The sequence below is a fragment of the Rhinolophus ferrumequinum genome, chromosome 23 (genome assembly GCF_004115265.2).
Source record: "Rhinolophus ferrumequinum isolate MPI-CBG mRhiFer1 chromosome 23, mRhiFer1_v1.p, whole genome shotgun sequence".
Lineage (NCBI taxonomy): Eukaryota > Metazoa > Chordata > Mammalia > Chiroptera > Rhinolophidae > Rhinolophus > Rhinolophus ferrumequinum.
In genome coordinates, this window is record NC_046306.1 from 4476714 (window position 1) to 4503846 (window position 27133).

The following is a 27133-nucleotide window of genomic DNA, read 5'->3' on the forward strand; positions in this document are numbered from 1 at the left end:
GTCCTGACACCACTCAACTCGGGACATTTGGCAACGTCTGGAGACATTTTTGGTTGTCACGACTTGAGGGAAATAATGTTACTGGCATCTAGAATGTGGAGGCCAGGGAAGCCGCTCCAGTGCATAGGACAAATATCCTCAAGTGCATAGGACATCCCCCCACGACAAAGAATTATCTGGCCCAAACTGTCAACAGTACTGAGATTGAGAAAACTTGTGCTAAACCAGTGCCAACCACCCACAGTGTTTAAGCCTCAGTGAGTCGGGTTTTCCATGATGACAACCCAAAGCGTTCCCGGGGTGCATATACAGCTTGATCACTGCTACTGAACGGGCCAGCACGGCCTGGATGGGGGTCCTCCCCCGCTTCCCTCAGTCCGTGTGGCACGGGGTGCTGGGAGGTGAGTCCAGAGGAGACCCCATCCCTTGTGACCTTGGGCTGGCGCTGCTCCCCTCTAAAGCCCCAGCCCCTTCATCACAGCAGTGCCCTGTGTACTGGGGGTTGGGAGGCAGAAGGGAAAGAGAACAGGTGTGGCGACTCAGGCCAGGCTGCCCAGGGTCACCGCCCAATGATCACTGCTGCCCACGTGCAGGTTGCCTCTTTTACCCTGAGGATGGTGTCCCAGGCTCGCAGCTCTGGTGTGTCAGACTGAAAGGGCCCTGTCCCCCTGCCCACCGCTGACACTTGCCTGACTGACACAGCTCCCTCAGAAGATGGCTGAGTGGCAAGTTCCACCTCACAGGCTTCGTCGCTGTCCCTACGGGCAGAGCCTGGACTCAGGACCCTGCTCTGGAAGGTCAGCCCTTGTCCCCGGTGGTGCCTGGGTATGAGCATTTGTTGTGGGTTGGACTGTGTCTCCCCTAAAATATGTTCAAGTCCTCCCCCCGGTCCCCATGAAGTTGACCTTATTTGGAAAGAGTTTTTGTAATATAATCATTTAAGATGAAGCCACATGGGATTAGTATGGAGCCTACTCCAGTGCCGGCTGTCCTTAGAAGAAGGCCACGTGAAGACATAGAGACATACAAGGAGAACGCCATGTGACCGGCTGGAGGGATGCATCTATTAGCTAAGGACCGCCATGACCGCGGGCCACACCGGGAGCTAAAGAGCAAGGCATGCTGGGGGTGGATGCTCCGCTCCTAGCGTTTCAGAGGGAGCGCGGCCTTGTCGACACCTCGAGTTTGGACTTCGGGTCTCCAGAAGTGGGAGAGAATACATTTCTGTTTTCCAGCTGCCCAGTTCATGGTCATTTGCTTCAATGGCCCCAGGAGACGAATGCTGACAGAGTCCTGCGCAGATGGAATCACCGCTTAGCTGGGAAAGGCGGGGGTCCAGCTAGGGATCCTTCCATTTAAACTATCCCTAGTTTACATCAATTCCTGTCCTCCTCACCCAACCCCCACTGGGAACAGAACCTGCACCCACCTTCCCTGCACCCTTCCTGGCCGTCTCCTGAGTTGGGGCTCTTTCCACTCAGCCAGTAGCCAGGCTGGGACCCACCATCCCCACCTGCATCTCAGAGGCACCAACTGGCTGCAGCACCAGGACCAACTCAGATCTTCAGTTCTCACTCAGCCCGTCCTGGTGTTCGGATCAGCCGTCACTGGTCCAGAGGTGCCCAGGTCCTGGGACTCCCACTCCATCCAGGTGTCTTCTCTAGCATCCCTCAAATGCTCATTTCCCTGCCCAACCCAATCTCAGGCATCGGTCTGCTTCTCCCTCCGTTGTCTGTCTCCCCACTAGACGTCAGCTCCAGGAGGACAGGCTGCCGTCCGCTTTGTTCACTCTCATGTTCCCAGCGCCTGGCACGTGGAAAGCGCTCAACAAGTTCTGTGCTGAATGAATGAATAAATGCCTGAATAATGCATTCCAGAAGACTGACACTGGGGGGGTGGAGGGTCCCCAAAGCCTGTTTCTCTTCCCAGAGTCGTGAGCAACACAGGGTTCCTGTGGATTCAAGCCAGAGAGGCTGCCTCTTCATCTCAGAGCCAGGCCTGCACCCACCTCAGCCCAAACCGGCAGCCTGAGGAGCTTGGAAATAAAACATCAACACAGCAAACACAGGAGGAAGCGCGCGAGACAAGAGGCTGGAAGGCTTTCCCAAGTTAGCCGAGCCTGGATTGGGCCCCGCTGCTTAGCTCTGCAGAGACACCCGCCTCTTAGGTTCCTTCCTGTTCCTCCTCATCAGATGGCAAAAGTCACTCTCCCTTCTGGGCAGACAGTGCCGGGGCCCTGGCAGAGAGAGCAGAGGGCAGGACGAGACCAGACAGCTCTGCATTTGTGACATTACACACTCGCTAGTGACGACCTCTCTGGGCCTCAGTTGCCTCAGCTATAAGATGGGCATAATGACTGTTACTTCCTCCACAGGCTTTTATGAGGATGAAACAAGATAGTCCACAGAAAGTGCTGAGCTTGTTCCCATACTGCATAGGAGTTTGGTAAATGCAAACCCCTGCAATTCTCATGTTTTTGCCGGGCGCACATCAGTTTCCAGCATACACAGCGGCCTGTGGCCAGGTGAGGAGGTGGCAACCTCATCATTCCTCCCACACATGCTCTTTCAGTGGTTCCCTGTTACCTGTGGGACAAAGTCCCAAATCCCTTTCTTCAAGACACTCTCCCTACCTCCCCAAACCAGTGCTGAAGGGCCCAGCCTCTGTCAACCTTAGAAAAGCAGTGACTGCTGATATGTTAACATGGATTGAATGTGGCTGGTTGCACCTCAAAGGCTATACACTTTTTAGTTTGGGGTACTCCACTGGTTAGCTGGGAAGCGCCGTTGTACAAACGGAAGCCCTTTTTCCCTGTATGGTGTGTAGCTAATACCTGAGCTGTGAGAAGTCTGACTCAGTGCTAGGGTGAGGGCTGGGCCTATCCCCACATCGGAGTGAGGGCGCCTGCCTGCTTCTGTGGGGGCAGCCTGGCAGGTGAATGACACTACCTGTTCTGGGACCGTATTTGTGAAGGTTCCTGTAGGTATGGCATGGATGTGGAATCTATTCCAAGGTCAGTAGTAGGGACACTGTCTCACAGCTGAAGGGCAAGTGGCTACCCGGGAATACTGTCTTACTCAGCTCAGGCTGCTGTAATAGTACCGTGGTTCCGCGAAAATAAGACCCAGCCGGACCATCAGCTCTAATGCACCATTTGGAGCAAAAATTAACATAAGACCCATGTTTTATATTACATTACATTATTATATGGCTTGGTCTTATATATTATACTATATGAGACCCGGTCTTATTTTACTATATAAGACTGGGTCTTATATTAATTTTTGCTCCAAAAGACGCATTAGAACTGATGGTCCAGCTAGGTCTTATTTTCGGGGAAACACGGTACCACAGACTGGGCGGCTTATGTGGTAGAAGTTTATTTCCTCACAGTTCTGGAGGCCAGAAGTCCAAGCTCAAGGTGTCAGCAGGTTGGGATTTTGTGAGGCCTTTTCTCTTTGCCTCTCAGATGGCCCTCTTCTCCCTGTGTCCTGACATGGACTTTCTTCTGTGTATCTGTGTCCTAATCTCCACTTCTTATAAGTGCACCCGTCATATTGGGTCCGAGCCCACGCTAGTGACCTCATTTAACTGATCAATCATTTAAGGACCCTGTCTCCAAACAGTCACATTCTGAGGTACCTGGAGGTTAAGACGCCAACATGTGAATTTGGGGGGACACAAATCAGTCCGTAACAAATACCTGTTGTGCATTGGCAGGCAGCTCTCTGTTGTTGCACAGAATCATGTGCGGGGCCTTCCACACTGGCCAAGGGAGTGAGTCGTGTTCCATGAAGTCCCAAGGGATGGAGACTTTTGACGGATTCCCTGGATTCTCCAGCACCAGGAGCCATGGATCTAAAGACAGTGGGAAGTACTGGTCATTAAGCAATTCTTTCTCAGAAAAAAATCAGCCTCCATTGTACTTTCATTTCAAAGATCAACCCTGGAGCTAGACAGATCCACGGGGAAAGGGAAATGGTGGCAAACGTGGTGCATGAGGTGGCACCCCAGGTCAGGAGGGGCCACCGTGCGACCCTGCTGAGGAAAGCAGCAAGTGGTGGCTGCAAGTCCAGGCCGCAGCCAGTAAGGAAAAGCCAGCCCCTCCCGGTCCCTCGGCAGCCTCCTGAAATCTGGCCCGGGACCAACGCCCGTAGCTCACCTGGAGTAAGGCTGACACTGTACTGAAGGGCCAGGGGGCGGCTTCTGAACACTGAGACTCAGACACAGAGGAAGAGGCCTGCACGTCTGGCCCGCAGCAGGGAAGAGAAAAGGATGCAGATGTGACGGCCGTGATGACCCAAAGGGCAGCACTGATGGGGTCCACGTGCTGCTGGGGAGTGAGTTTCCTTCTAGTACTTTGTCCACTTCCTCTCCCCACCCCACCCTTTGGCCCTCACCCAGTGGGGTAAACTACAACAAGAATGCATGCCAGGGGCAGCCCGTTAGCTCAGTCGGTTGGAGTACGATGCTCGATGCTCGTAGCACCAGGGTTGCCAGTTCGATCCCCACATGGGCCACTGGAAGCTGCGCCCTCCACAACTAGATTGAAACAACTACTTGACTTGGAGCTGATGGGTCCTGAAAAAACACACTTAAAAGTTTTTTGTTGTTTTTTTTTTAAAGAATGCATGCCAGGTATTTTTCAGGGATCCACTTGCTTTCAGCAAGTATGCAACAGGTTTTCCTTATTGCTTTGGAAATGGGTGCTCACCTTAAAATGTATTTCTCAATGTATTGATGTGAAATTCACAACAGACTTACATACAACAGGCTTCAGTGATTTACTCTTTTATGTTTGCCTTGTGGTAATGTAACACCTATTGTGCTAAAAAAAAAAGCCTCTCAAAACTGCAGCCACAAGGGATCTCCCTAGCAAGATCTATGAAATGCGGGAATAAACCTCCCTTAGCAGGAAGTCTTGCAGAGCTGTGAAATGCTGGTAGCCTCTGGCGGTCACCCCAGCACTGCCAGGGGAAACTGGGTTTGCGCTGAACTGTCCTAAGCATTGTCTCCAGGACAGACTTCCCACCAGGCCCTCTGGAGAGAGGGACTGGCTTCAAAATATAAAAATAACAACCCCAAATAAGTCAATTTCAATAAATGTCCACAGATCCAATCATTACTCTAGACCTCATTAGCATTTCAACACATTCAATACATTTGAAAACAATTTGTCAGAAAACCCTTCTGAGAAATTCCCTAGTATTCAAGGTGATCATTAAGAACTCATTGCTGAGTGTAAAGACTGCCAAATAATTTCAGAAGGAAAACATGCAAAAGATTTTCAAACAATCTGCAGTAAAAGAAGGTGTATTTCGGGCGGGATGTAGGTGCACATTAATATTTGATGTGATGAGCGGAGGTACCTCCAAACGGCAGATGGCACAGGGCAGCCAAGTCCGAGGGAAATATCTGCCAGCCAGTGTAGTTACATGTCTAGTAGCCATGGTTACAAAAGTATGACCAGGTAAAATTAATTTTATTATCCAAAATATTATCACTTCAACCTGTAATTGAAACAAAAAATGAGATATTCGCCTTTTTGTACCAAGTCTGAAACCTGTGCATTTTACATTTATTTACGTCTCAATTCCGACTAGCCACATGTAGGTCTCGAGCTTCAAAGTTCCTAAAACACGTCTAAAAATGGCCTCTTTGGGCAGTTGGTGACCACAGGATGGCCACGGGTTTGAAAATTAATCTGGGGAACGTAATTTGGTGGTTACCAGAGGGTAAGGGGGTTGGGGGGTGGGGGATGAGGGTGAGGGGGATCAAATGTATGGTGATGGAAGGGGAGCTGACTCTGGGTGGTGAACACACAGTGTGATTTATGGATGATGTGATACAGAATTGCACACCTGAAATCTATGTAATTTTACTAACAATTGTAACCCCAATAAATTAAAAAATAAAATAAAGAAAGAAAAAAAATATATATATATAAAAAAATGAAATACAAAAAAATAAATAAATAAATAAAAAATAAATAAATAAAAATGGCCTCTTTGCCACCAGTACCCCTCTGGGGTGGAGATTTACCTTTCCAAACCTTCCCTTCCCAAACCAGGGCAGGGATGGGGCTAAGAGGTGAGCGGGTGCTGACAGTCTTCCACACCACAGGCAACCAGGCCTCAAGACCCCATAAGGAAACCAACGGGGACATTCAAGTCTAAAGTAGAAACACCAGGCCTCTGGCCTCTGAAAAAGTGTTGCTTTCAGCGTTTCCTAAGGAGGTCATCAATCTTTCTAAAGATAAAAGTGTATTATTTTAAAGAATATTCTTCTAACAGGATAAATAATCCTTTGATTCCACTCTCCACGTATCTTACAAGTTTAGTAACGCAGCAAACGGGGAGCCAAAACTTACTTCCTTTAATAAACTTGAATCCGTTCACTTGAACACAGGAACGTGTTCCCTGAAGGCGGCGGCATTGGAGGTATTGGCGCCATCTGCTGGCCGCACCAAAACACGGCCCCCCACCTCGGCCCCCACCCCGTGGGAATCCTCTTACAAAGGTCTCAGGACATTTTTCTCCCTGGGGAGAAGCGTCCCACGGACGCCCCCCTTTCCTGGAAGTTACACAGTGGAAGCTAACATTTGAGCACTTATTTCAAGCCAACCATGGAAGCCCTCTGCAGGCTTGAACTCTGAATACTCACTATCTTTCGTGATAACTACTTTTACTGTCTCCCATTTTACAGATGAGGTCGCTGAGGTTCAGAGAAGTTTAAATCGTCTGCTCAGAGTTGGGAAGTGACAGAGCTGGGATTTGAAGGCAGGAGGTCTGACTCTGCGTGCAGTTCTTAACTGCAATGTTGTGTGGACATTTCAAATGTCATTATTATAATCAATATAATTACCCCTCCCATTCGGGAGGAAAGCGTTATGGCTAATTCTCATGGCGGTGTTACTCGAGCTTCCTGAACCCCAACAACCTATCCTAAATCATACAAGAAGTAACAAGGACAGAAATCCCAACCCAGGATAGTAAAATATGTAATGCTTACACGCATAAACACACATATACACACATTACGTCATGCAAAACAGTATTACCATCGCTGTGTGCGATGTACTGGAATCATCTGTATCTTCTGTGACGCCCATTTTTAAAAAAAGTACTAGCTGCAGCAACTGTAGCTATTTCACAACCAGCGAATGGGTCATGATTCAATCTGGAAAATGCTGGCTTTCATGTGCCTATATTCTAGTACGTGTGTTTGGTTCCTGTCTTACAAAGCCCCTCCTTCAAAGGAAACTCAAATTTTGCACCAAAAACCAATTTTCCCCACATCGCCCCCTAACAGGCAGATGGGTTCTACCAAGTAGGTTACAACACATAAAATAACATCACCTTAACAGAATTTCCCAATGAGGTATGTTTGTCCCTTGGAGGTGACTTTTGGTGGTACATTTTAACTTGCTTGCTCATATTTCATGAGCCAAGTATTATTTCATGGCTCCTGTTTATTAGGTTGGTGCAAAAGTAATTGTGGTTTTGAAGGTTGAAAAAAAATGGCAAAAACAGCAATTACTTTTGCACCAACCTAATATTCTTTCATTTTCATTGCATTGATTTTTATGGGTACCACTTTGGGCAAAAGATACTAGTTTTCCATACACTTGAATTCTTTTCTCTAACTTTATGGCAACAACAAATATCTTTTTGAAAGGCAACTCTGCTTTTAAAAAGTGGATCACTTTAAAAGGAAGCAAATGACAGTGAAAGCAGGGGCCACGTGCTTGGGAAACTGTGCGGGAACAGGCCTGCTAACCCATGGCCAGGCGCCCGAGTCACCATTTCTCATGAAGGACAATCCCTCACTGCAGTAAGCCCAGGCTCACACCGCCTGCCAAACCCCACGCTCGTGACAGATGAAGCCACCGTAGAGGGGGTTTAGGCGGGCAGGGTCAGCAGACCCGACTGGGGCGGGCAGGGCACGGGCACGCACACAAAGCGCATTTGCATGCTTTTTCCAGGATCTGGCCCCCTAGAACACGGGGTCAGACCAAACATGACAGGAACGGAAATAGCGCTCCTGAATACAACTCCTAAATCTGAACATGCAGTCCTCTCCACCCGATCGCATCCACACTCAATAACCAAGAAAGTGGTGTTACAAACACGCAGGACAAAAGCCTGGCAAAACCAAACGGAAAAATCAAGTGAAAGCAAAATGTGAGCGGCAGAATCCAGGTGGTAGGTGTATGTTCACTGTAAATCTCTCTCAACTCTTCTGTACGTCTGAAAATTCTCATATGTTGGGAAAAAATAAGTGAACCACCTAACACGTCTTTTCCATGAGGTTTGGAGACTCTATGTTCTAGTTTTAACTAGGTAGCCAGTAAATTTCTAAAGGCAGAATGACCTCACATTAAGTCAGGATTACACTTCTTTTTGAAGTAGAAGATGCCATCAGATTTACAAACACCGATTTAGCACCTATTGTATGCAACATACAGTACTGGTGCCCTTAGGGCACGGAAGTTGATGAGTTCTTCAAGACTCCCTAAGCCTTAGGAAACATGAAAACAAGTATCTTAAGTTAAGTGATTTCCACAAATACCTTCTGGTTCATCGCTTTAAGCTCCTGGTGGGCAACGAGGAGCTCCCTCACTCCTGCTTCTGGCCACTGGAGTCCAACCTTAGACTTGGGCAAATGTTTCAAATTTGCCAATTACATAAACTATCCCCTTGGTAATGTGGCAAGGCGCAATCAGGGGAAAGAACACTCTAAAAACCTCATGACTTAGATTTATTATTTTGTGGTCATTTTCAACCATAGCTTGTAAAAAGAATAATGCCACTAGGGCTCAACTAAAGCTGTAAATCTATTCCCACCTCTAATGAGAGCTGGCTGCTGAGACAGTCAAGCTTCACTCTCCTCACGGCTCTTTCCCACTTGCTCTATCTTCCGGGGCAAACAGATCACAGAGCCACAGGGCTGACTCATAAAGAGCGGAAAACAAGCTGTAAACAATATGAAAATTCAGATTTCTAACAGTACCTGCCCTTTTCTCTCCCCAAAAATAACTTTTCAGGCTAAAAGAGCCAAAGAGTAATGGGTCTGAATTCATTTGTGATCCGACTACCAAAGAATTTAAACCATGGAGGCAATCTCTTCCAACAAAACATTTTATTTTCATTGCTTTTTGAGTAGGAAATACATCTTACAATACCGACACCAGATTTCCAGACTCAGCAAGTTAGTTTACATATCAGCCCCGAACGGTAAAGCATAAGAAGCATTTGGAATCACAGGGTAAAAACACAGCAACAGACTCAAAAGTCAAACATGAATTAAGCCGAATTTCAATTGGTACTTACCAATCAGGAATTTTAAATTACATGAACTAACAAAGCAGCACCCCAAAACTACCACTACCGGGGGCACAAGTAAAGAGCACTTCCCATGCCAGGAACGTGGGTTCTGACTTGAAGGCCACACAAACACACCCACAGAGGCCTGTCCCTCAGCACAAGGACACTCCCCATTTCAGTCACCAGGACAGCTGCCCAGCGTAGCCAAAAAGCACCAGGGATGGTGGAGAAGGAATGAAGGAGGAAAGAGAAAACCACCCTCAAACCGCCCACCGGTGGTTGGAGAGGTTGCTAGACATCCCACGTGGTAGAAAGTCACAGCTCAGGACTCCGTTTCCCAAGGAGCAAGATCTCTGCATTTTCCAAAGGGTGTGGGAAGTCACAAATGAAAACCCAACGACGCTGCAGCACACGACTGTCCCTTCAAGGCTTACGGGATGGGCGGAAAGATGGACAAAGGGAGCTTAGCAGGCAGCCTTCAGAATGCTTTATTACAAAGTACAGTACAGGGTTCATGAAATGTTTCCCAGCGTTCTCTAACACAGACATTGCTGAACGAAGCTCTGCGAAATCCTGGCGGCCACCCACGAATCTAACTTCTACAAAGACACCACCCCCCTGAGCTACAGAGGAAATCTGTATCGGGCAGTGGAATGGAGAGACTAACAGTTGCTGTGGCCCGCTGGGCCCCTGACTGCTAAACAGGGCCATTGTTTTCCCCAGGGGCTGAAATCCACATCCATGGCTGACAACCCTCCAAAAGCTGGGATCCAAATTCGTACAGACGAGGCAGCATGGAGAGAAAACAACTCTTGACAACCCACCAGTCTCCGCCATTACTTCTTATTCCTGGGTTTCAGCTCTTCAGCTGCGTTACGCAGGAAAATGTAATTTTTCTTTTGGGGATTATAAAATTCATGTCCCTAAAGGGGGAAAAAAACACAGTGATCTTATTATGAAAAGACAAAAGTTAGCATTTTGTAGGCACTTTCTGTATGCCAAGTCCTGTGCTACAGGCATGAAGCAGAAATCTCTCTGGAGGAACTAAACAGGCAGATGGAGAAAGAGCCAGAGGTTAAACAAAAACTTCAGTCCTCAGAGAAGAGCCTGAGGACTTGGTGGAAATCTGTCTTCAGTGTCCCCCTTGGAGGAGTTTGTCTTTCAGGTGTTGACTCTTTTTAACCTGCTGCCACTTTAGAGCCATGATGGCTGCCCTCAGGGAGCAAGCCCCCTGGGAGCCGGTGGGTGATTACCTCTGGAGGTTTCACGGAACAGGAGACCTCTGACCTATGACCTCCCAGGGGCAAGGGCTCCTCCCAGGGCGAGCTGCCCCACAGACCCAGAGAGAAGGGGAAGTACGAGTGAGTGGTGGTTAGTGTGCCCGCTTGTGCCCATGAGGGGTGCAGTGGGCCCGGGGACCCTCACCTTGGACCAGTCGTAGCTGGAAGCATACGCAAATATGTTTCCATTGTGATTGAAGCAGCAAGCTGATATCGGCTGATCTAACTGTTCTGAAGTTTTTAGTTTTGTTCTGGCATCTTTGTCCCAAAAGCTGAATCTACCATCGGATCCCACAGTTGCAAGGGTACCGTGAACGGGATGGAACGCGATTCCATTCACCTGTAAGGATTGACATGCATGATGAGAAGTAGAGAGAGGAGGGAGAAATCCGTTTGGCCAACGTGTGCTTCTTGCTTCAGTTAGGAAAGAGAACACACCGATAGTCCTGTGGTTAGAGCTGGCCGCGGGCCGATCACAGGACAAACCAGCCACGCTTCCAGACCAATTGCCAGCCCAGAACTGAATCTTGTCTCTTGTGATGAACACGAATCATAGAACTTAACAACTGTGCAGCTAGTGACACCATGGCGCGAACCTCAGGAAAATGACATTTTCTTGCTTAGCAAACAGAATTCTCGGTTTTTATTAACAGCTAAGTCTATAAACTGTCTACCAGCACCATGAAGGAGGGGAGACTCTCCCCCAAAAGTCTAAAGCTGGCATTCAGAAGCAAATAGAGAACAAAGATAGTCAACATGTTCATAAAAACAGAAAACTGAAACCTACAGTATAAGCCGTTTATCTCCAGATGAGAACACACTTGATGACACTATGATTTTTTCTGATCCCGTAATGACTCAGCTTCCCCTCCAACCCTACCTTCTGCTGCATTGTCAAGTTTAAAGTTCTAAAACATACCGCGTAGATGTCCTGAGGGGCTGACGTATTGGTGCCGTTAGACCGGTGACATTTAAAGGTAAAGTTATCCTTGGCACTGAAAAACAAAGGCCCAACTAAGTTTTCCTTTAAAAAAAAAGTTTCAAGTGAGAACTTGCAAGCTGATGGCGTCCCACTTACGGATTCGGGGGATTGATGTAGTGAATAGCGACTCTCCCCTCGATACTTCCCAGGGCAAAACCAGTCGGCTTGTTCTGTTTGTCTTTAAAAATAGCTACACATCGATGCTACAGTTTAAGAAAAACGGAAAAGTATATTATCACAATGTAAAACACAACATTTCATCACTAATTTGAAGGTAAATGACTTTTACGCCATGTTTGGGTTTTAGCAGAACCAGAAACGTGTTACTCAAATGTGATAAAGAAGATACTTCTCTACCTCCACTAAGCACTATTTCCTAGTAACTGTTTAATAGCCACTTGTATTCAGCCACATGATTTTATAGATAAACGGCCGAGCACATGCTTCCACCCAACTGCTCGTTCTTCCTCTGCCACCCTCTGAAGGCCTAACCATCACCCCAGCAGCACACCCCCCTGGAACCTCCACCAGTTGCCATTCTGGCGCTGGCACCTCGTGGGGAGCAAGACAATCATTCTGATTCGCAGCCCACCACTGACTAGGTGGGCGCCCTTCATCAAGTCACCCCGTGTTTCTGTGCCTCCGCGTCCCCAGCAGGAAAGTGAAGCAATGTCTGCCTGGCGATCACAGGGGAACAAAGGTCAAGTGGGCCAGCGGCTGGGCCAGCACTTTCTAAACTATGAACATGCTACGCAGACGTGACACTCTGCCCTTGATCCAACACTGAATCTGGGGACCCAAAGGAGGGTTTCCTGGACTCTACAAAAGACCCCACAGAAAGCCCACGACCCAGCCTCCTGGGGCAGAGGAGCAGGGGCTGGGGCACACATGGGTCCTCACTTCTGCCTTCTGGCCTAACCAACATGACCACCTACTTCCCAAACTGGGCATTTTTGACTCCTGTGAGTTCAGTCAGGTACTGGGGCAGGACCAGGGCCTGGGGGCTAAGCCACACTAGACAAAGGTGAAAAGCCATTTCTGTTATCATGAATGATGCCAGAGCATGCAAATTTCCTCTGTGGAAAATTGTACGCTAGTTCTCTTTGTGGACTATTTGCCTTTTTTTGTTTTTTCAATAGCAAGCCCATTACTTCTGTGAATAAAGAAAACATTAACGAAGAGACAAGCGTCTGTAAGTTCTTAGAGGACAGGAGGAACCATAGCTGGTCGAGCTGTGCTCCCCCAGCTCAGCACAGCATCTACTGCACAGACCAGGAACCGCACAACTCCAGGGGTGCAACTTACAAGAACACAACTGTACAGTGACCCTATGCGAAGGCTGATGGCATCCATCCCATAACCAACGAAAGGCCAGGGTGCCTAGCAGGGGTGGCAGGAAGTGAAGCCAGACTAGACTAGGTTTTATCAAGGAGTCTGGAATTTACCCAGAGGGCAATGAGAAGTCAGTACTGGGCTGGGAGCAGGGGCGTGGCAGGTCCGATGTGTGGTTGTAAGAGCCTGCTGACTCCTGTGGGGGAGGGAATGGAGCAGGGCACAGGTCTGAACTCTTACTGTCACTCAACTGTGAAGGGAAAAGAGGATCTAGTGGTACTGGAGGAGGGTGCGGGGGTCAAGAGAGGTTTGTTTTCATGGATGAATTAGACTTGAGCATGTTTCAGTGCTCATGGAGAAGTACGAATAGGGCGAGAGACTGAAGAGACAGGAAGAAGGTGGGAGATCAATAGCCTAAGGTTCCCGAGAGGGTCGCGGGGTGGGGGAGGGGGACCTACCACAACACTGTTTTGGAGAACACTGTCCGCACCGAAACATGTGGGAAAGGGCAGGGACAGTGCAGGTGCAGCAGATTCCTCCTGTAGACTCCGCAGGAGGAAGATAAGGAAGTTCCCCACCACCGGCTTCTGTTTTCTCAGTAGGAGCTGATCTGTACTAAGACAAAGGCTAAAGGAGGGAGTGTCTAGGAGTTGAAGAGAGTAAAAAAGATCTAAGAGTCCACAGCAAGTGGAAGACTGAGCCAAAGAGGAAAACCTAGTGACCGTCTGGACGCGATGAAGGCACAGTTGAAAGCTATGCATTTATTCACAATGGAACCAATCCACTGAGGCGCAAGTTTCTTCAGGAGCATTCAGCTATCCAGAGGGAAGTTTGGGGAGGACAGGAAAGGGGGGTATATCTAGAGATGGAGAATATTCACTCACTAAGTATTTGTTTGTATCCTTAGAGTCACTCCCTTTGAAAACACTTACAGGTGTTTAAAAGTACAAGTTTACTCCACATGCAGGCGTATGACAGGTGCTAAATACACGCTTCTTGATTTGACTTCTGACTCACCTGATGTTTCAGTGGAGATTCTATCCTCCTGAATTCAGAAGGCTGGTTCTCTAATTGATAGACAATCAGTCCCCTCTCTGCAGTTGCCACCACAGCCATAGGATATATCTAGGACATGGAGGAAAGCAGACACATGCTGGAAATAAAGGACTGTGCTCTTTATTTTTTATTATTCCCATCCTCCCCAGCCAGGAGTGTGCTTTTTTTATACCAAAGTATTGGATCAACTTTTTAGAGTCACAAAAATAAGCCTGAATTTTTTCTATTTTAAAAATCCAATGTTATCAACATGTTTCATGAAAACCTAGAGAAATCGTATTTGAAAGTAGAAGATTCATATATTTTTACGACTTGTTTTTTAAAACTATAAAATATGTAAATACTTAGAAAATATACTATTATGCTATATTTCACTCCAGTCTTTTTTCTGAGCATTATACATACATACATGTGTATGTTTTTACGAAATCTGTATCAACTCAGAGCGTGTATTCCAAGAATACTAGTAGTTACCGTCTGATAGTCTCTCCAGTGAACCTACTACAGAGTTCATTTAACCATGTCTGTCTCGTTGGCCCATGAAATCATGTCTGATATTTCACTATATTACACATAACAAAGACCATTTGAATCTTTATTTTTCTCATGACAAATTCCTACATGTGGAATTACTGGGGCAGATGGTACAAAACTTTAAGACTTATGACTAAACAGACGGAGAAAGTTCTTCAGTTTCTCTCCCACTCAGACAGTCCCCAAAGATCTAGTATACACCAGGAAGTTACTGCTCGTTTTCCTACAGCCACACGATAAATGTCATATACTGATGGCATGTAGCTATCGCTATATTAGGTTGGTGCAAAAGTAATTGTGGTTTAAAAGATTAAAAATAACTGCAAAAACCGCAATTACTTTTCCACCAACTTAATATTTGAAAAACAAGTAACCAAAAACCTTGACACCTAGTTTTCAGTAATTCAGGAACAAATGCAGCACAAAATTCTCCTGATTTGAGATGACGGAGGCAATCTGAACTATATCCCATGCAGCTATTACTAAAGTTGAGGGATATCATAAAAAATGCTTTTATGTTTTAAAGGAAATAGGTATTAGATATTCCTTACCACGTCAGCACAGTAACACCTTTCAGGGAGTTGCAAAACCATCATTGGATTTGATGATCGCGTATCCCAAAACTAAAAGAAAAAAAAAAGCCAGGAAGTGAACCCTCAGAGCTAAAGCCCAAAGAGTGGAGTAAATGAAGAAGTGCCATCTTGGCTGGGCCATGTGGTCCTCAACAGTGTGTATTATATATACCTTCAAAGTCTTATCCCAGCTCCCGGTCATCACACAGCTGTAGTTTGGTGCTTTGATCCAATGTATAGTTTTAACGGGAGCATCATGCTTTCAACAAGACAAAACCAAAACAGATGAAGGTAAATGTAACAATGTGCTGAACAGCTTTAGTACTGAAAATCCAAAGAGAAGGAACTAATTTAAATATTGACGTCATACCAAACAAAAAGGAAATCTTAGCCCTTCCCCATGACCAAAACATTCAGTGTAACATGAGAGCGTTTATCTACCTTCCGTTCTCAAGTTTGATTTTACCCGTAATTAACTAGTATATGAGAGTGAAAGTTAGCCTCTCCCGAGGGAGATGATCAGAAATAACTAGCAGGGAACTCCACCACCATTTACTTTCTTACTGACATGACATGAATTCAGAGATCAAGGAAATGCTTCTCACACACAGCACTGTGCTCTAGAGTATGTGGTGCCTTCCTGAAAATGTTTCGGTGCCACGGGCTCCTCCTCAGCAGGCCAGGCCCTGTGGCTCCAGGTCCGCTCTGCTTTGCTACCTCCGCCTTCCTCGGCAGCCTTCATACAGAACCTGCCCGCTGTCCCTGAGGAGACTCTCAGAGCTCGATGGGCATGTGGAAGGGTTCCTCTCACCGCTGTACCTCTCTCCCTAGTGACAGGACCTGGCACATGGCAGGCATGCGTTCAATCCTGGCCAGGTGAACAAGTGACCATACGCGTCGGTACAAGGGAAGCCACTCACGGCTGCTGGGATGTCAAGCACGTGAATGCTGAGGGCCACCTGGAACATCTGTCTTTCACAGATTTAAAGTCACTAACGCCTGATGGTACCATCTTCACCCACACAGAGTGGAGACCCAAGATAAAACAATCTGTGAAAGGCTAGTAGGAACGAGAATGGATACAAAACTGGTGTTACTTTTGTATGAAAGGGGGGTTTCTGGTATACTTAAATCTAACTGATATGATTTGGTATAGTCAGACTGATTTTTTCTGTAATAGAGAATTATAGTTATAACTGAAGAATCATCACAACCCGGGGCACCAGCCCTTTTTAGAAGGCAAGTTTCTATTACCTGTGCAATTTGTATTGCTTGGTTACTGTTAAGGTCCCACATTTTGGCAGTTTTATCACAAGAAGCCGTAAATACTTTGCTCCCATCCTAAAATGGAGAAAATCTGTCATTCTAAGAAAAAGAAAATCTATGTGTATATTTAGATATTAGGCTGAACATATTCAAGCAGGTTTTGTTCTGCCATTTTTATTTTTCCAGTTATTTGAGGCTACCATATTGTAAACTACACTGTTATATACAAAACACATTTTTCAGCTCTATTTTTTATTATTTTTCCAAGAGATGGTATGTGAACAGGATGAAACAAATTCAAATGGCACCTAAAGTTATACAATGAAAACCGTCTCTCTCCCACTCGATCCTAGCTGTCCTCTCAGAAGCAGTCATGGGCCACTGACATACCCTTCAGGAAAAGACTCTGCATATCGTGTATCTATGTGTAGTACCAGAGGCCACTTAGTTTTTTTTTTAATGTTGATCAAGTTCAAGCTCTCACAAAAGTTGCAAAAATAAAACAATACCCGTAAACCTTTCATCTAGATTCTCCAATTATACACATTTTGCCACATTTCTTTTCTCTCTATACACACATATATCTATACTTATTACTAGTTTTGTTCAGCTCCATATTAGCAGCATTCCAAAAAGCATGCAATAAAACTACACTCACTGTGTAATGGTTTCTAAAATATTCACATACAGAACTCATAAAGTAGGTCAGACAAATATGAAAAAGTACAAGATAATTATTAAAAAGTACTAAGTGGAAAAGTTTGGACCAGTGGTTGGCAAATCTTTTCTTAAAGGGCCATTTATTTAGTAAATATTTAAGTCTGTATAGTCCTCTGTTGCAACTCCTTAACTCGGTCACTACAGCTTGAAAGCAGCCATACACGTTATGTGAATGAATGAGTGTGGCTGTGTTCTAATAAACTGTTTACAAAAATAGGCCATGGGGCACCTTTGGCACGGGGGCCATAGTCTGCTGACCGCTAGTGCAAACTATTTCATTTCTGCTTCCATAGCTCAAAGATTGACCACCACCTTCCCCTGGCAAAAAATTTCTTCCCATGTGAAATCACCAGTCTCCATCTGAAATAAGATAATACCTGCTTCCCCATTAATGAAGGTATAAGGACGTCCGAGGAAAGATACTCATGTAAGGAGTGCCCCCCCCCCCCCCGATGCTGGCTGAAACACTGGCTGAGTCTTGTTATAAAATACTGACCCTCCCAGCTGTGCTCAGCACTGTGATGGGGGTGGCGGGGGAGCAGCACACCACGTCCCACTGGACAGAGAGGCTAATCTGTCAACAGGCCGACCGGGCCAGAGAAACGCTATCTGTAAGTGCTCTCCACCCAGCTGCTCTGAGGCCTACCTGCTCTGCCACACAGCAACCGTGTCCTTAGAATCCTGAAGAACCACTTTCACCAAGTTTGCCTTTTCTGCCCCAAAAGGAACTGTGGCTCTTTGGTGCTTCTGTGCCTTTACAAACGTGGTTTCCTCTCCTGGAATACCCTCCCCCCGCCCCCAGGCTAGCTCATGCTCCTCCTGGAAGTCGCTATGAGGGAGGCTGTCCAGGGCATGGGCTCTGGAGACAGGCAGGTCTGGGTCTGGGTTCAGCCATTCACTTGCTATGTCCCTCAGGCCAGTCCCTAGGCGCTCTGTGACAGGTACCATGCAGATTAGGTCCAGCTGTCATAGACTGCCACTCTCTGAAATCCTTTTGTGTTTGCGTCTGTCCTGAGAGCACGAGTTCCGCGAGCACAGGACTTACCTACTTTGCCTCCTGTGATGTCCACTGTGTCCCCAGTGCTTTAGCATACTAGAGGTGCCTGATAACTATTTGCTGAAGTAAGGAATGCTATTATCTGTTGTAGTTATTATCTTCACTTTATATGTGAAGAAACAGATGCAGAAAGATGAGGTAACCTGCCAAAGTCAAAAAGCTGGAGGAGATAGAGCTGAAATCTGAACCTGGGCCTGAACTGGATGAGAGGACGCTCGAAAAGCTACAGGCACGTGGTTCCCTTTTCTCTGAACATTCAGCTCAATTCTTGCCTCTTTAATGAAGCGTTCACGGCACCCTTCCCAAACTTCGTACGCTGCATTCATTTTGTAAATGCCAACAGCCGCTCAGTAACATCTGGGAAACAATCCCTGTGTCAGTTAACTCTACTACTTACCATACTTTATCAGAAACTTTACAATTCTGATCCGTTACCAGATCAGCAAAGAAAGACAGGCAAAATAAAATAGAAATATTTAAAATCTATTCAAGTTGCTATCTTCCCACATGTAAATTAAAAATAAGTTTTATCTGTAAAAAATGCATCACTTTGCATGTTTTCTTATATCTATAAGAAACTTAGAACTCAGAAACTTAGAACTCCTGTAATGTGTATTCAAGCTATTTGTGTTTCAGATTACATAAAACCAGAAAATACACAGATCTTCTGAATCCTTCACAGAAGAAAACAGGAAGAACGGAATGAGACTTACGTCGCTCCAGCACACATCTAGCACAGGCCCCGTGTGCATCTGCTGGGCTTTTGGTATAGTCTGCCCACTGTCCTGAACTTCCCAGCAGCGAACCTACAGTAAGACAAATTAATGCCGACACAGAAATTTAGATAAATTACACGTATTTAACACGTAAAAACTACTGGGATATAACTGAAATACACATGGACTTCTCATATCAACCTAAGTATCTAACTTCAAGAATGAAGCAATTGAAAAGTATATGCAAGTAGCTATTTTCCTATCCCTATTTCTAAGCCATTAAAACACAGATTCTTTTGCCTTCATCTAAAATTGCAGATTATTTTCTCATCACCGCTATGAGCTACATCTATCTTCTAAAGTAGAATGCCATCCATTACCATTCAGAGAATCAAGACCGAAGTGGAACTTACCTTTCTTCTCAGAATACTTTACTTTGACTTTTTATATCATCTTTTTCCTGATTATAAAAGTAATGTATTTTAGGGACTTCATAAATATAAGGAAATAAAAGTCACCTTCCTCCTACCTGAAAACCAGAATTGATAGTTCAATGTGCTTTCAGTCCTTCTATGCACACATATTTTCTTCAAAAAACTAGATTACACAGTATCTTCACTTTGGTAATTGCAGCTTTTCTCACTTGCATTAGTTGCCAAAAAACATCCTTCTAACATTTTTTAAGCAAAGAATCGACTGAAGACTCTCCAAAAACTACACGTAGAAACCAAGCCTGCTCAACCATGCCTACCTTCCTTCCCCGCTGTTCCCCTTCCCCCACCCCCTCACTGCACTGCTGACTCCCTGTTGCAGAAACTTTCCCCAAAACTTTTAAAATGGTATTCCATCATACGGACATACCAAAAATTACCACGGCTAGTACATATTACAATTTTCTAACTTTTCACGCATGACGACCTTTTCAAATGAGGCAGTTATCGGGTAGTGGCTAGGAGCAGATTGCCAGCCAACTGCGTGGATCAGCATCCTGGCTTTGCCACTCACTCAGATGCGAGCGCTGGGCCAGTTACTTGACTTCTCTAAGCCTCATGTGAAGTTTCATAAGCTGGAGATGACAGTAGGTTCACAGTGCTTTAGCTGCTGTAGAGATTAATTCAGTTACACACAGAAAGTACACACCGGAGCTCCTCCTCAAACCCCAGAAGGGGGAGTCACTGAGACGGTGTAAACTTAAGGATTTCTGATAAATACTGCCAATTACCCTTCAGAAGAGCTGCAGCATTTTACGTAACTAACCAGTAGTGCACGTCAGGCTTTAGCTTATCCTTGCTAGCACCAAGCAAGTCTTTTAGATGTTTTATTTTTGTTAATTTGATAGAAAAAAAAGTCTATCGCGTAAATTTGCATTTATCTGATTGTAAGTGTGGTTGAATGGTTCAAGTTTCATGGGCCTCTTGAACTCCTTTTCTGAAGTGCCTCTTCTGATCCTTTGCTGATTTTTCTACCAGCTTTTATCTTTTTTTTTGTACACTATGATTTTTTTGTCTTTCTTTTTTGTGTGTAACAGGTCAGAATAATGTCTGTGCAGACTCTGTGCTATATCTAAACTTGAAAAAGTTTAACATATGCCTGAAGAACACTTCCAGGATACCAAGAAGAAAAATTTGCGTATAGCACCACGGACATCATTCATTCTCAATGACTACTACATTTGATTTGGGAATACACTTCAAGATACTGGACAAGAGCAGGAATGTCTAGAAACGGGCCAGGAATAACTTGAACTCGGCTTCCTTTGCTTGGCAAGGATGGCGCCAAAAGGAAAGCTAACCTTGCCCATACAAGAAGACAGGACCTACGGAACATGCATTTAAGGAGCACTTACATCGTTAGCCCACGATCCTGCAATAAGAAAGTTCCCCGGCAAGGTTGGTGGGCTAAAAGATAGACAACCAATGCTGTCATCAGGAGACGACGTTACTTCAATATCCTGGGAGGGAGAAAGCCAACGTTAAAATGTATGCATCATCACAATTTCATTCAAAATTGCTTTCTTTCTCACTAAACACCTCAGAGAGGACTTTCCTTGTATGCTCAAGAACTAACCGAATTAGATTTGTCTTACTTTGATAGAAAAGGAAGTGAATAAACCAGTGAAAGTACTAGCACTGCTGGGACTAGAAGCAGTGCTCTAACTGAAATGCCCACCACCCCGTTTCCAGACGACGGCCCACCAGTTCACTCTTGCCCCAAAGTGCTCCATCATAGGTATCACCTGCCCTCCTTCCCCGTGGAAATTCTGATTTCAACAGTGTGGGCCGGGCCCTGGGAACCTGCAATTTTAACAAGCACCTCGGCTGATTCTGGTGCTTGGGAAAGGCAGGGGGAACAGGACACTAGTCCAGGGGACACAGTTTCTGTGCTCCAATGTCTGAGAAAGCAGCTAGACAAAGTTTCAGAGCTTTCACCCCAAAGGAGGCTCCCAGCTATCTCGGTGTTTCCCGCGGTCACTGCTGTGGGAAACTCCAGCCTGTGCGCTTTCTACAAGCCTGAGGAGCCCCCCTGGTACCTTCATAGGGTTGTGGTTGTCTGTGGTTGTGCTGCCAAACATGCTGGTCCCACCAGTTCCAAAACCCGAGGTTGTTCCAAACAGACTCATTTTGATCCTAAAAAGGAATGGAAATGTTAAGGACAGGTCCTTTCTTAAGTAACAAATATCACTGAGAAGCAATATAAAGCTGATTAAGTCACAGAAGGGAAATAAAGTCTAAATGGCTTGATGCCAGGTCTCTTTCTTTTAAACAGCTCTAAATACGCGCATATGATAAGCAGAGTGTTTTTTAAAAATATACTTTCTATTTTAGAGTGGTTTTAGACTTACAGAAAAATGTAAATGTAAGCGAGTTCCCATACACCCCACATGTAGTTTCCTTTTTGCATTTTCCATTAATAAACCAATATTGACGCATTACAGTGAGTACTTTCTCAGTCACCAGCTAGAAAATCAATTCGCTCATTCTTGACACAGAGACACGAAGCTGAGCACCAGAAACACAACAGAAAGCCAGCCAAAGGCCTCATTATTCCAGGGTCCCCCTTAGTGAGGGTCCACTTTCTTCTTACTATTTCTGCAGGCTGGTTTAGGTCAATATCTCCGCATGAAGTTATTATACTTACAAAAGCAACCAGTCCTGGCCGCGATTCAGCAATTTCTTTGAAGGAGAAATTTAAAAAAGTAACCCACTTTGGTCTGCTTGAGCACCGAAAAGTCTAGACATTTACTAGCAAGAATCCCACTTTGAATTTTTTCTTGATCACCCGGTCTGGTAGGCCTACCAGGGTTTGCACCATGCCACTCACCAGAGCTAGGACCCTATTCTCAAGAGACCTCATTTTCCTGTTCTGCAAACACAGAATATTAACACCTTCTCCAGGGGTACTCAGATCCAATCAGGTTATCTATGCAGAAAGTGCAGTGTCTAGGCCAGTGTGTGTACAATAAACAACTTTCCTTGCCAGGAGAAAGTCTATGTATTATAACCCCCTGATGACTCATGTGTTGATGCCACATTTTCATTCTGTCATATAAGTTACCGTATTTTCACACCGACGTCAGTCACCTCTCCCAAAGGAGCCTAGGAGCTGAGTGACACTCACTAACAGGGTAGCATCTCTAAAGAAGACAACACAGAATGGGGAAACTGCTAGGATTTTAGGAGAGGCATTCGAGTTTCTGGAGCTTCATGAAAAATAAGCAAGTGCAGACACACTAGGTAAAAGCAACAGCTATGAGCACATTAATATCTCAGAAAACGACTTCGTGAGAGGACGTAGTGCTTGCCGACTACCTCTGTCTTGAATGTTTCAGGAATGTACTCCAAATACCAGTTAACTCATGAGCAAACAAAGCAACCACAAGGATTCTGCAATCAGAGTGCAGGGACTAGCCATACGGTTTCGGACAGGTTATTTAACCTTGGTCTTCTCGTCCATAAAAGCGATCACTAATGCCCACGTCACAGGGTTATGAAAACCAAGCGAGCTCACACCCACAGTTCCTTCCCCCTCTTCAGCCATCAACACGGCAGAGAACATCTCTGCCATTAGCGGTGGCCTCAGGGATGAGCGAGGCTCATTCAAGCGCCAATCGGCCTACGTGGACCACGTTCCGCAGGACGTTGGGAAGCCTCAAGAACTTCCGAAGACACCTGTCTCCAAGCTACCCAATCTCCCCTCCCGGAACTGCAGCCCCGCTGGCTCTGCTGGCTTCCTTTCCGCCCGTGAACGCAGCAAGCGCATCCCAGCCTGGAGCCTTCTTACTCGCTGTTCCCTCACCTGCCCCCAAGCCTCCAGCTCGCTTGGGTGGAATCTTCAGCTCCCAGTTGAAAAAGTGCCCCCAAGAACGTTCTGAGGTGGAGATGTTCTACAACGTGGTGATGTTTACACAACTGTCTTTTCAACTCCCCCAACTCATCCAAACGTACACTATAAATGGGTTACAGCAGGTAAGTTATACTCTGACCACGCTGTCAGACGTTCCGGGTTTTTCTCTAAGTCATCCCTTCAGAGGCTTCCCTGCCTTCCTAATTTAACATACCCGACTTTCCATCGCATCCCCTTGTCTTCTTCATAGCTCCATCTGGAATATCTTGTCTGCAATCAACCCCTTCCCCAGGAGACTGCCAGCTCCAAAAGGGCAGAGAGCTGTCTGGGTTCTTCCCTAACACACACCTGGCGCTCGGCACAGGGCCCGGCCTAGGGCGGCTGGTGTTTAACACATACTTGCCTGGGGGGTGGTGGAGGGAGTGTGTACGTGTACCTGGCGGAGGAAGACAGAAACATGAAGACTTCGTTTCGGAGAGTGACCAGTGCAACGGGGGAAACTAGGCAGCCTGACTTGGAAGAGACTAAAACGACATGCCCTTCGGTAGAAGAACGGTCACGGAAGGTCTCCGAGGAGGTGACAGGTGTCTGGTAAGAAACCAGACACATCACGGGGAAGTACAGGGCGACAGTCGCTGCCATCAACTCTTGTGACCCGTCCCGGTGCCTCACTTTTCCCACAAGAGAAACGAGAGGGTTTAGACCCGAGATGACCGCTAAGGCCCTTCCAGCTCTAACGTCACTCCCAGGGGCCACTAACGAAGCTCGTCAACAGTCCGGCTCGCGCCCCAGTACCTGGCTACCGGGCGCACTCGACCGAGGGGACCCGGCCTCGACGGCGCCATGGCGGCGGGTAACGGGAGAAGGCGGTGCGGGGCCTACCTGAGAGTCGCGTTGCGGCGGGAAGCCCGGGAAGCCGGTGGCAAGGAGTGGGAGGGACTCGGGAGCCTGCGACCCCGCTCCGGCGCGGAGGAGGCGAGGGCGAAGTGACGCGAACCAGAATCTTGAGAGACCGAGGTCTTCTCACGCCGTCGGAGGAAACGGCCCCATTCACCGTGGAGACGTTGCGCATGCGCCTCGGAGCCACTTCCTGTCTGGCCCGGAAGGCAAGAAAGAATAAGGCTCTTCCGGCCGCAAGGCGGAGGCACATGCGCAGAAATACTATTGACGCCGAGAGGAAGTCCTTCTGCCAGCAATTTGCGGATTGGTCGGAAGTTCACATTGCTTTGATAAATCCTCATCCCCGGCTGGTGGAGGGTAGTATTTTCTCTAGTGAATTAAAAGTCAAACAAAACTCTGATTGCCGTCAATTGAAGTCCAAGGCCACCCTCTGAGAAGTTGATAAGTCGCTGCCCGAGTTCCTGCCTTGGCTTCATTGTTTGCGAGTGGGGTATCATGAGCTATCCGGGGCTCTCTGGACCTGTTTGCAGCTGTAAAATGGGGATAATGATGCCTAACTTCCAGGGCCGTTCTTAATTAGTTTCAAGTGAAGTAACATACGTGAAAGACTTTTGCTAAGTGTAAGGTTCCATAAGAATGTTAAGGGGCTGTTATGACACGTGCCAACTTCGAAAATTTCAGCTGGTCGCTTTTTTCCCCTTTCAGGAATGTCTGAAGGAAAAAAGAGGAAGGCATCTCCTGAGATACATGCACTGGATCTTCCCCTTTCCTACTCAGTGTGGTCTGCATGCCAAGAGCCTTGATATCTGCAGGGAGCTTTAGGATCCGTGAGATCTTGTCATAAAATGCATATTCAGTAAGTCGAGGGTGGACCTGAGAACCCACATTCCTAGCGAAGTCTCCGCTGGGGTTGCTGGGCCACACACCGCAGTTGAGCACCAAGGATCTGGAGCAGGTATTTAGAATAACCTAAGAGAGCTTTTTAAATCTCTGATGCCTGGGCCTCACTCTCAGATTCTGATTTAGTTGACCTGGGGTGGAACTGAGGGAATTCATATATTTTTAAGGCTCCCAAATGATTCTAAGATGCAGCCAAGATCGACAACCTCTAGTCTAGATGATGATGATGATGATGATGATGATGATAATAATAATAATAATAATGTTATTTTGTGCACTAGATGACCCCCCTCCTGAAATTTCCAGAGCAGTCCTATAGTTACTATAATAACCTCCATTCTACAGACAAGGAAGGTGAGGCTGAGAGGTAACATGACTTGTCAGAGATCACACAGCTGATAAGTAGTAGAGCCAGTGAAGTGGGTCCTGTGCCTAACTTCTACCAGCAAAACCCAGCAATCACCTCGGACACCGACTCCCTCCTCAGCCACACCTTCCCCCATTCTCTCCCAAATGGATCATCTCATACCATCCTTCCTTTAAGCTCTCCAAGCTCGCTCAGCACTTACCACATTCTGCCTCATGACGTAGTGTATTTGCCTCGTCTAATTTCCTTGATTTTAAACTTTATGTCTTACTCCCAGGTATACCCTTTGCAGCATCAAGCAGTGTCTTACATATATTCAGTAGTAGTATTTGTTGAGTTATATTGTTCTATGCCTGAGGAATCTTCCAGATGCACCTATTATGATGCAGATTCTTGTATACGCTTACTTTAGTTCTGCTATTTAGGGTTCTTTTGAAAAGCTGCTTTTGTAGATACTATCAGTGGAACAGCAGCCGCCGCATGCTCAACCAAATATAACTAGCATCCCTTGACTCCTTGTAAAGGGTGGTATTCACACACACACTTGGCATGAATTATCTCATTTAATCGTCACAGTGACTCTATAGGATAGGCGCGATCATTGTTATTCCATTTTCCAGTCCATAAAACCAAGGCCAGCTGGAAACTTGTCCCAGCCACGGGGCGGTGAGTAGCAGCAGAATCCGGAGGAGGAGCCTGTCCCCCAGATCTGACTCTCCACCTCCACACACGGCACATTGTGCTGAGTCGTCCTACTTTCTCCCCCTACAAACAAGAAAGGGAATCGCTACACTCTGTGCCCATGGCTATGACTATTGAGCCATAGATTACAGGTGAAAAATTATTAAAAATAATTAAAATGAAGTTTTGGTCATGGCTATCATTCACACTGGTAAACCCCTCTGCAGTTTTTACACACGGGATGTTTATGAATGACTACACAGTTTACATTCCATTTCTAAGTGAATAGAAATGGAATATATTTGTAATTTTCCATCCGTTCCTTTTCATTTATAGTGGTCTTTATTTCTGAAATTTTAATAAATATTTTTAATATGTTGTTTAAAGTTGTGTAAATATTAATAGCTCGGTTGCAAAGAAGCACACACTCAGTGTTGCTTGTAAAGGAACTGGGGGCATCCAAAGCTGATGATACAAAATGGATTCCTTCTTTTGTTGTGTCTCAGACTCTTTAACCCCATTCCTTAAAACAATGACTTGAAAATGTCTTAAAGAAATGTCCATCCCAAGTAATGACAGGATTTGAGAGAGCAGTAGAGCTTTTGCCAGCAGAGGTCGACCTTGGCTCATTTTTACGGGATTGTTTTCTTGGGATCCAGACCATTACTAATGAACAGAACTAACGTTTCTCAATACTTTCTTACAAAAACATTCTGTTGAAAAAAATATTTTTTAAATGTACATGTACATGTGTCTTAGCTTTGAGAGCATTTTTTCCTTTCAGCACCACTGAACAGGTCTCTATATCAAACAGTTCAACTGAGACATTCTACTAAAGAAAGTCAGATAGAAATCCTGGAGTGTTTTTTGCCTATTTTGTTTTTTTCCCCTATGAAATCGTGATTTCTGAAATCACTTAGCATCATCATTGATGAGAGTTAAATTTCCCAGAAACCTGGGGATATTGCACAAGCTATTTGATGAGGTTATAATTATGAACCCATACGGAAAAAAGATACTCTGAACACCTTCATGTTGCACTAGTTTTTGTTCACTTTAATTAAAAACAGATTCCAATCCAAATGTTCTTTCTTCATTAA

General features: G+C 45.9%; 1 protein-coding gene across 1 annotated transcript; it reads right to left on the reverse strand.

Annotated features, from left to right (window-relative positions):
- Positions 1 to 9126: 9126 nt before the first annotated feature.
- On the reverse strand, positions 9127 to 24132 carry RAE1 (ribonucleic acid export 1). The gene is made up of 12 exons (XM_033095227.1): positions 24068 to 24132; positions 21372 to 21468; positions 20688 to 20792; positions 18839 to 18931; positions 16337 to 16423; positions 15255 to 15341; positions 15062 to 15133; positions 13938 to 14045; positions 11685 to 11791; positions 11526 to 11601; positions 10752 to 10946; positions 9127 to 10249 (listed from the first exon to the last, which is right to left on the reverse strand). Exons 2-12 carry the CDS (start codon positions 21459 to 21461, stop codon positions 10163 to 10165), a joined length of 1107 nt encoding a protein of 368 aa, XP_032951118.1. The 5' UTR covers positions 21462 to 21468; positions 24068 to 24132; the 3' UTR covers positions 9127 to 10162.
- Between the last annotated feature and the right edge of the window lie 3001 nt (positions 24133 to 27133).

Excerpts from the sequence above, each read along its gene's own strand:
- RAE1 (XM_033095227.1), bottom strand. The coding sequence starts at position 21,461 with ATGAGTCTGTTTGGAACAACCTCGGGTTTTGGAACTGGTGGGACCAGC. Across the intron at positions 20,793-21,371 it reads ACAACCACAACCCTATGAAG|GATATTGAAGTAACGTCGTC; the intron begins GTACCAGGGGGG and ends TCTCCCTCCCAG. Across the intron at positions 15,134-15,254 it reads GCTGGGATAAGACTTTGAAG|TTTTGGGATACGCGATCATC; the intron begins GTATATATAATA and ends TTTTTCTTTTAG.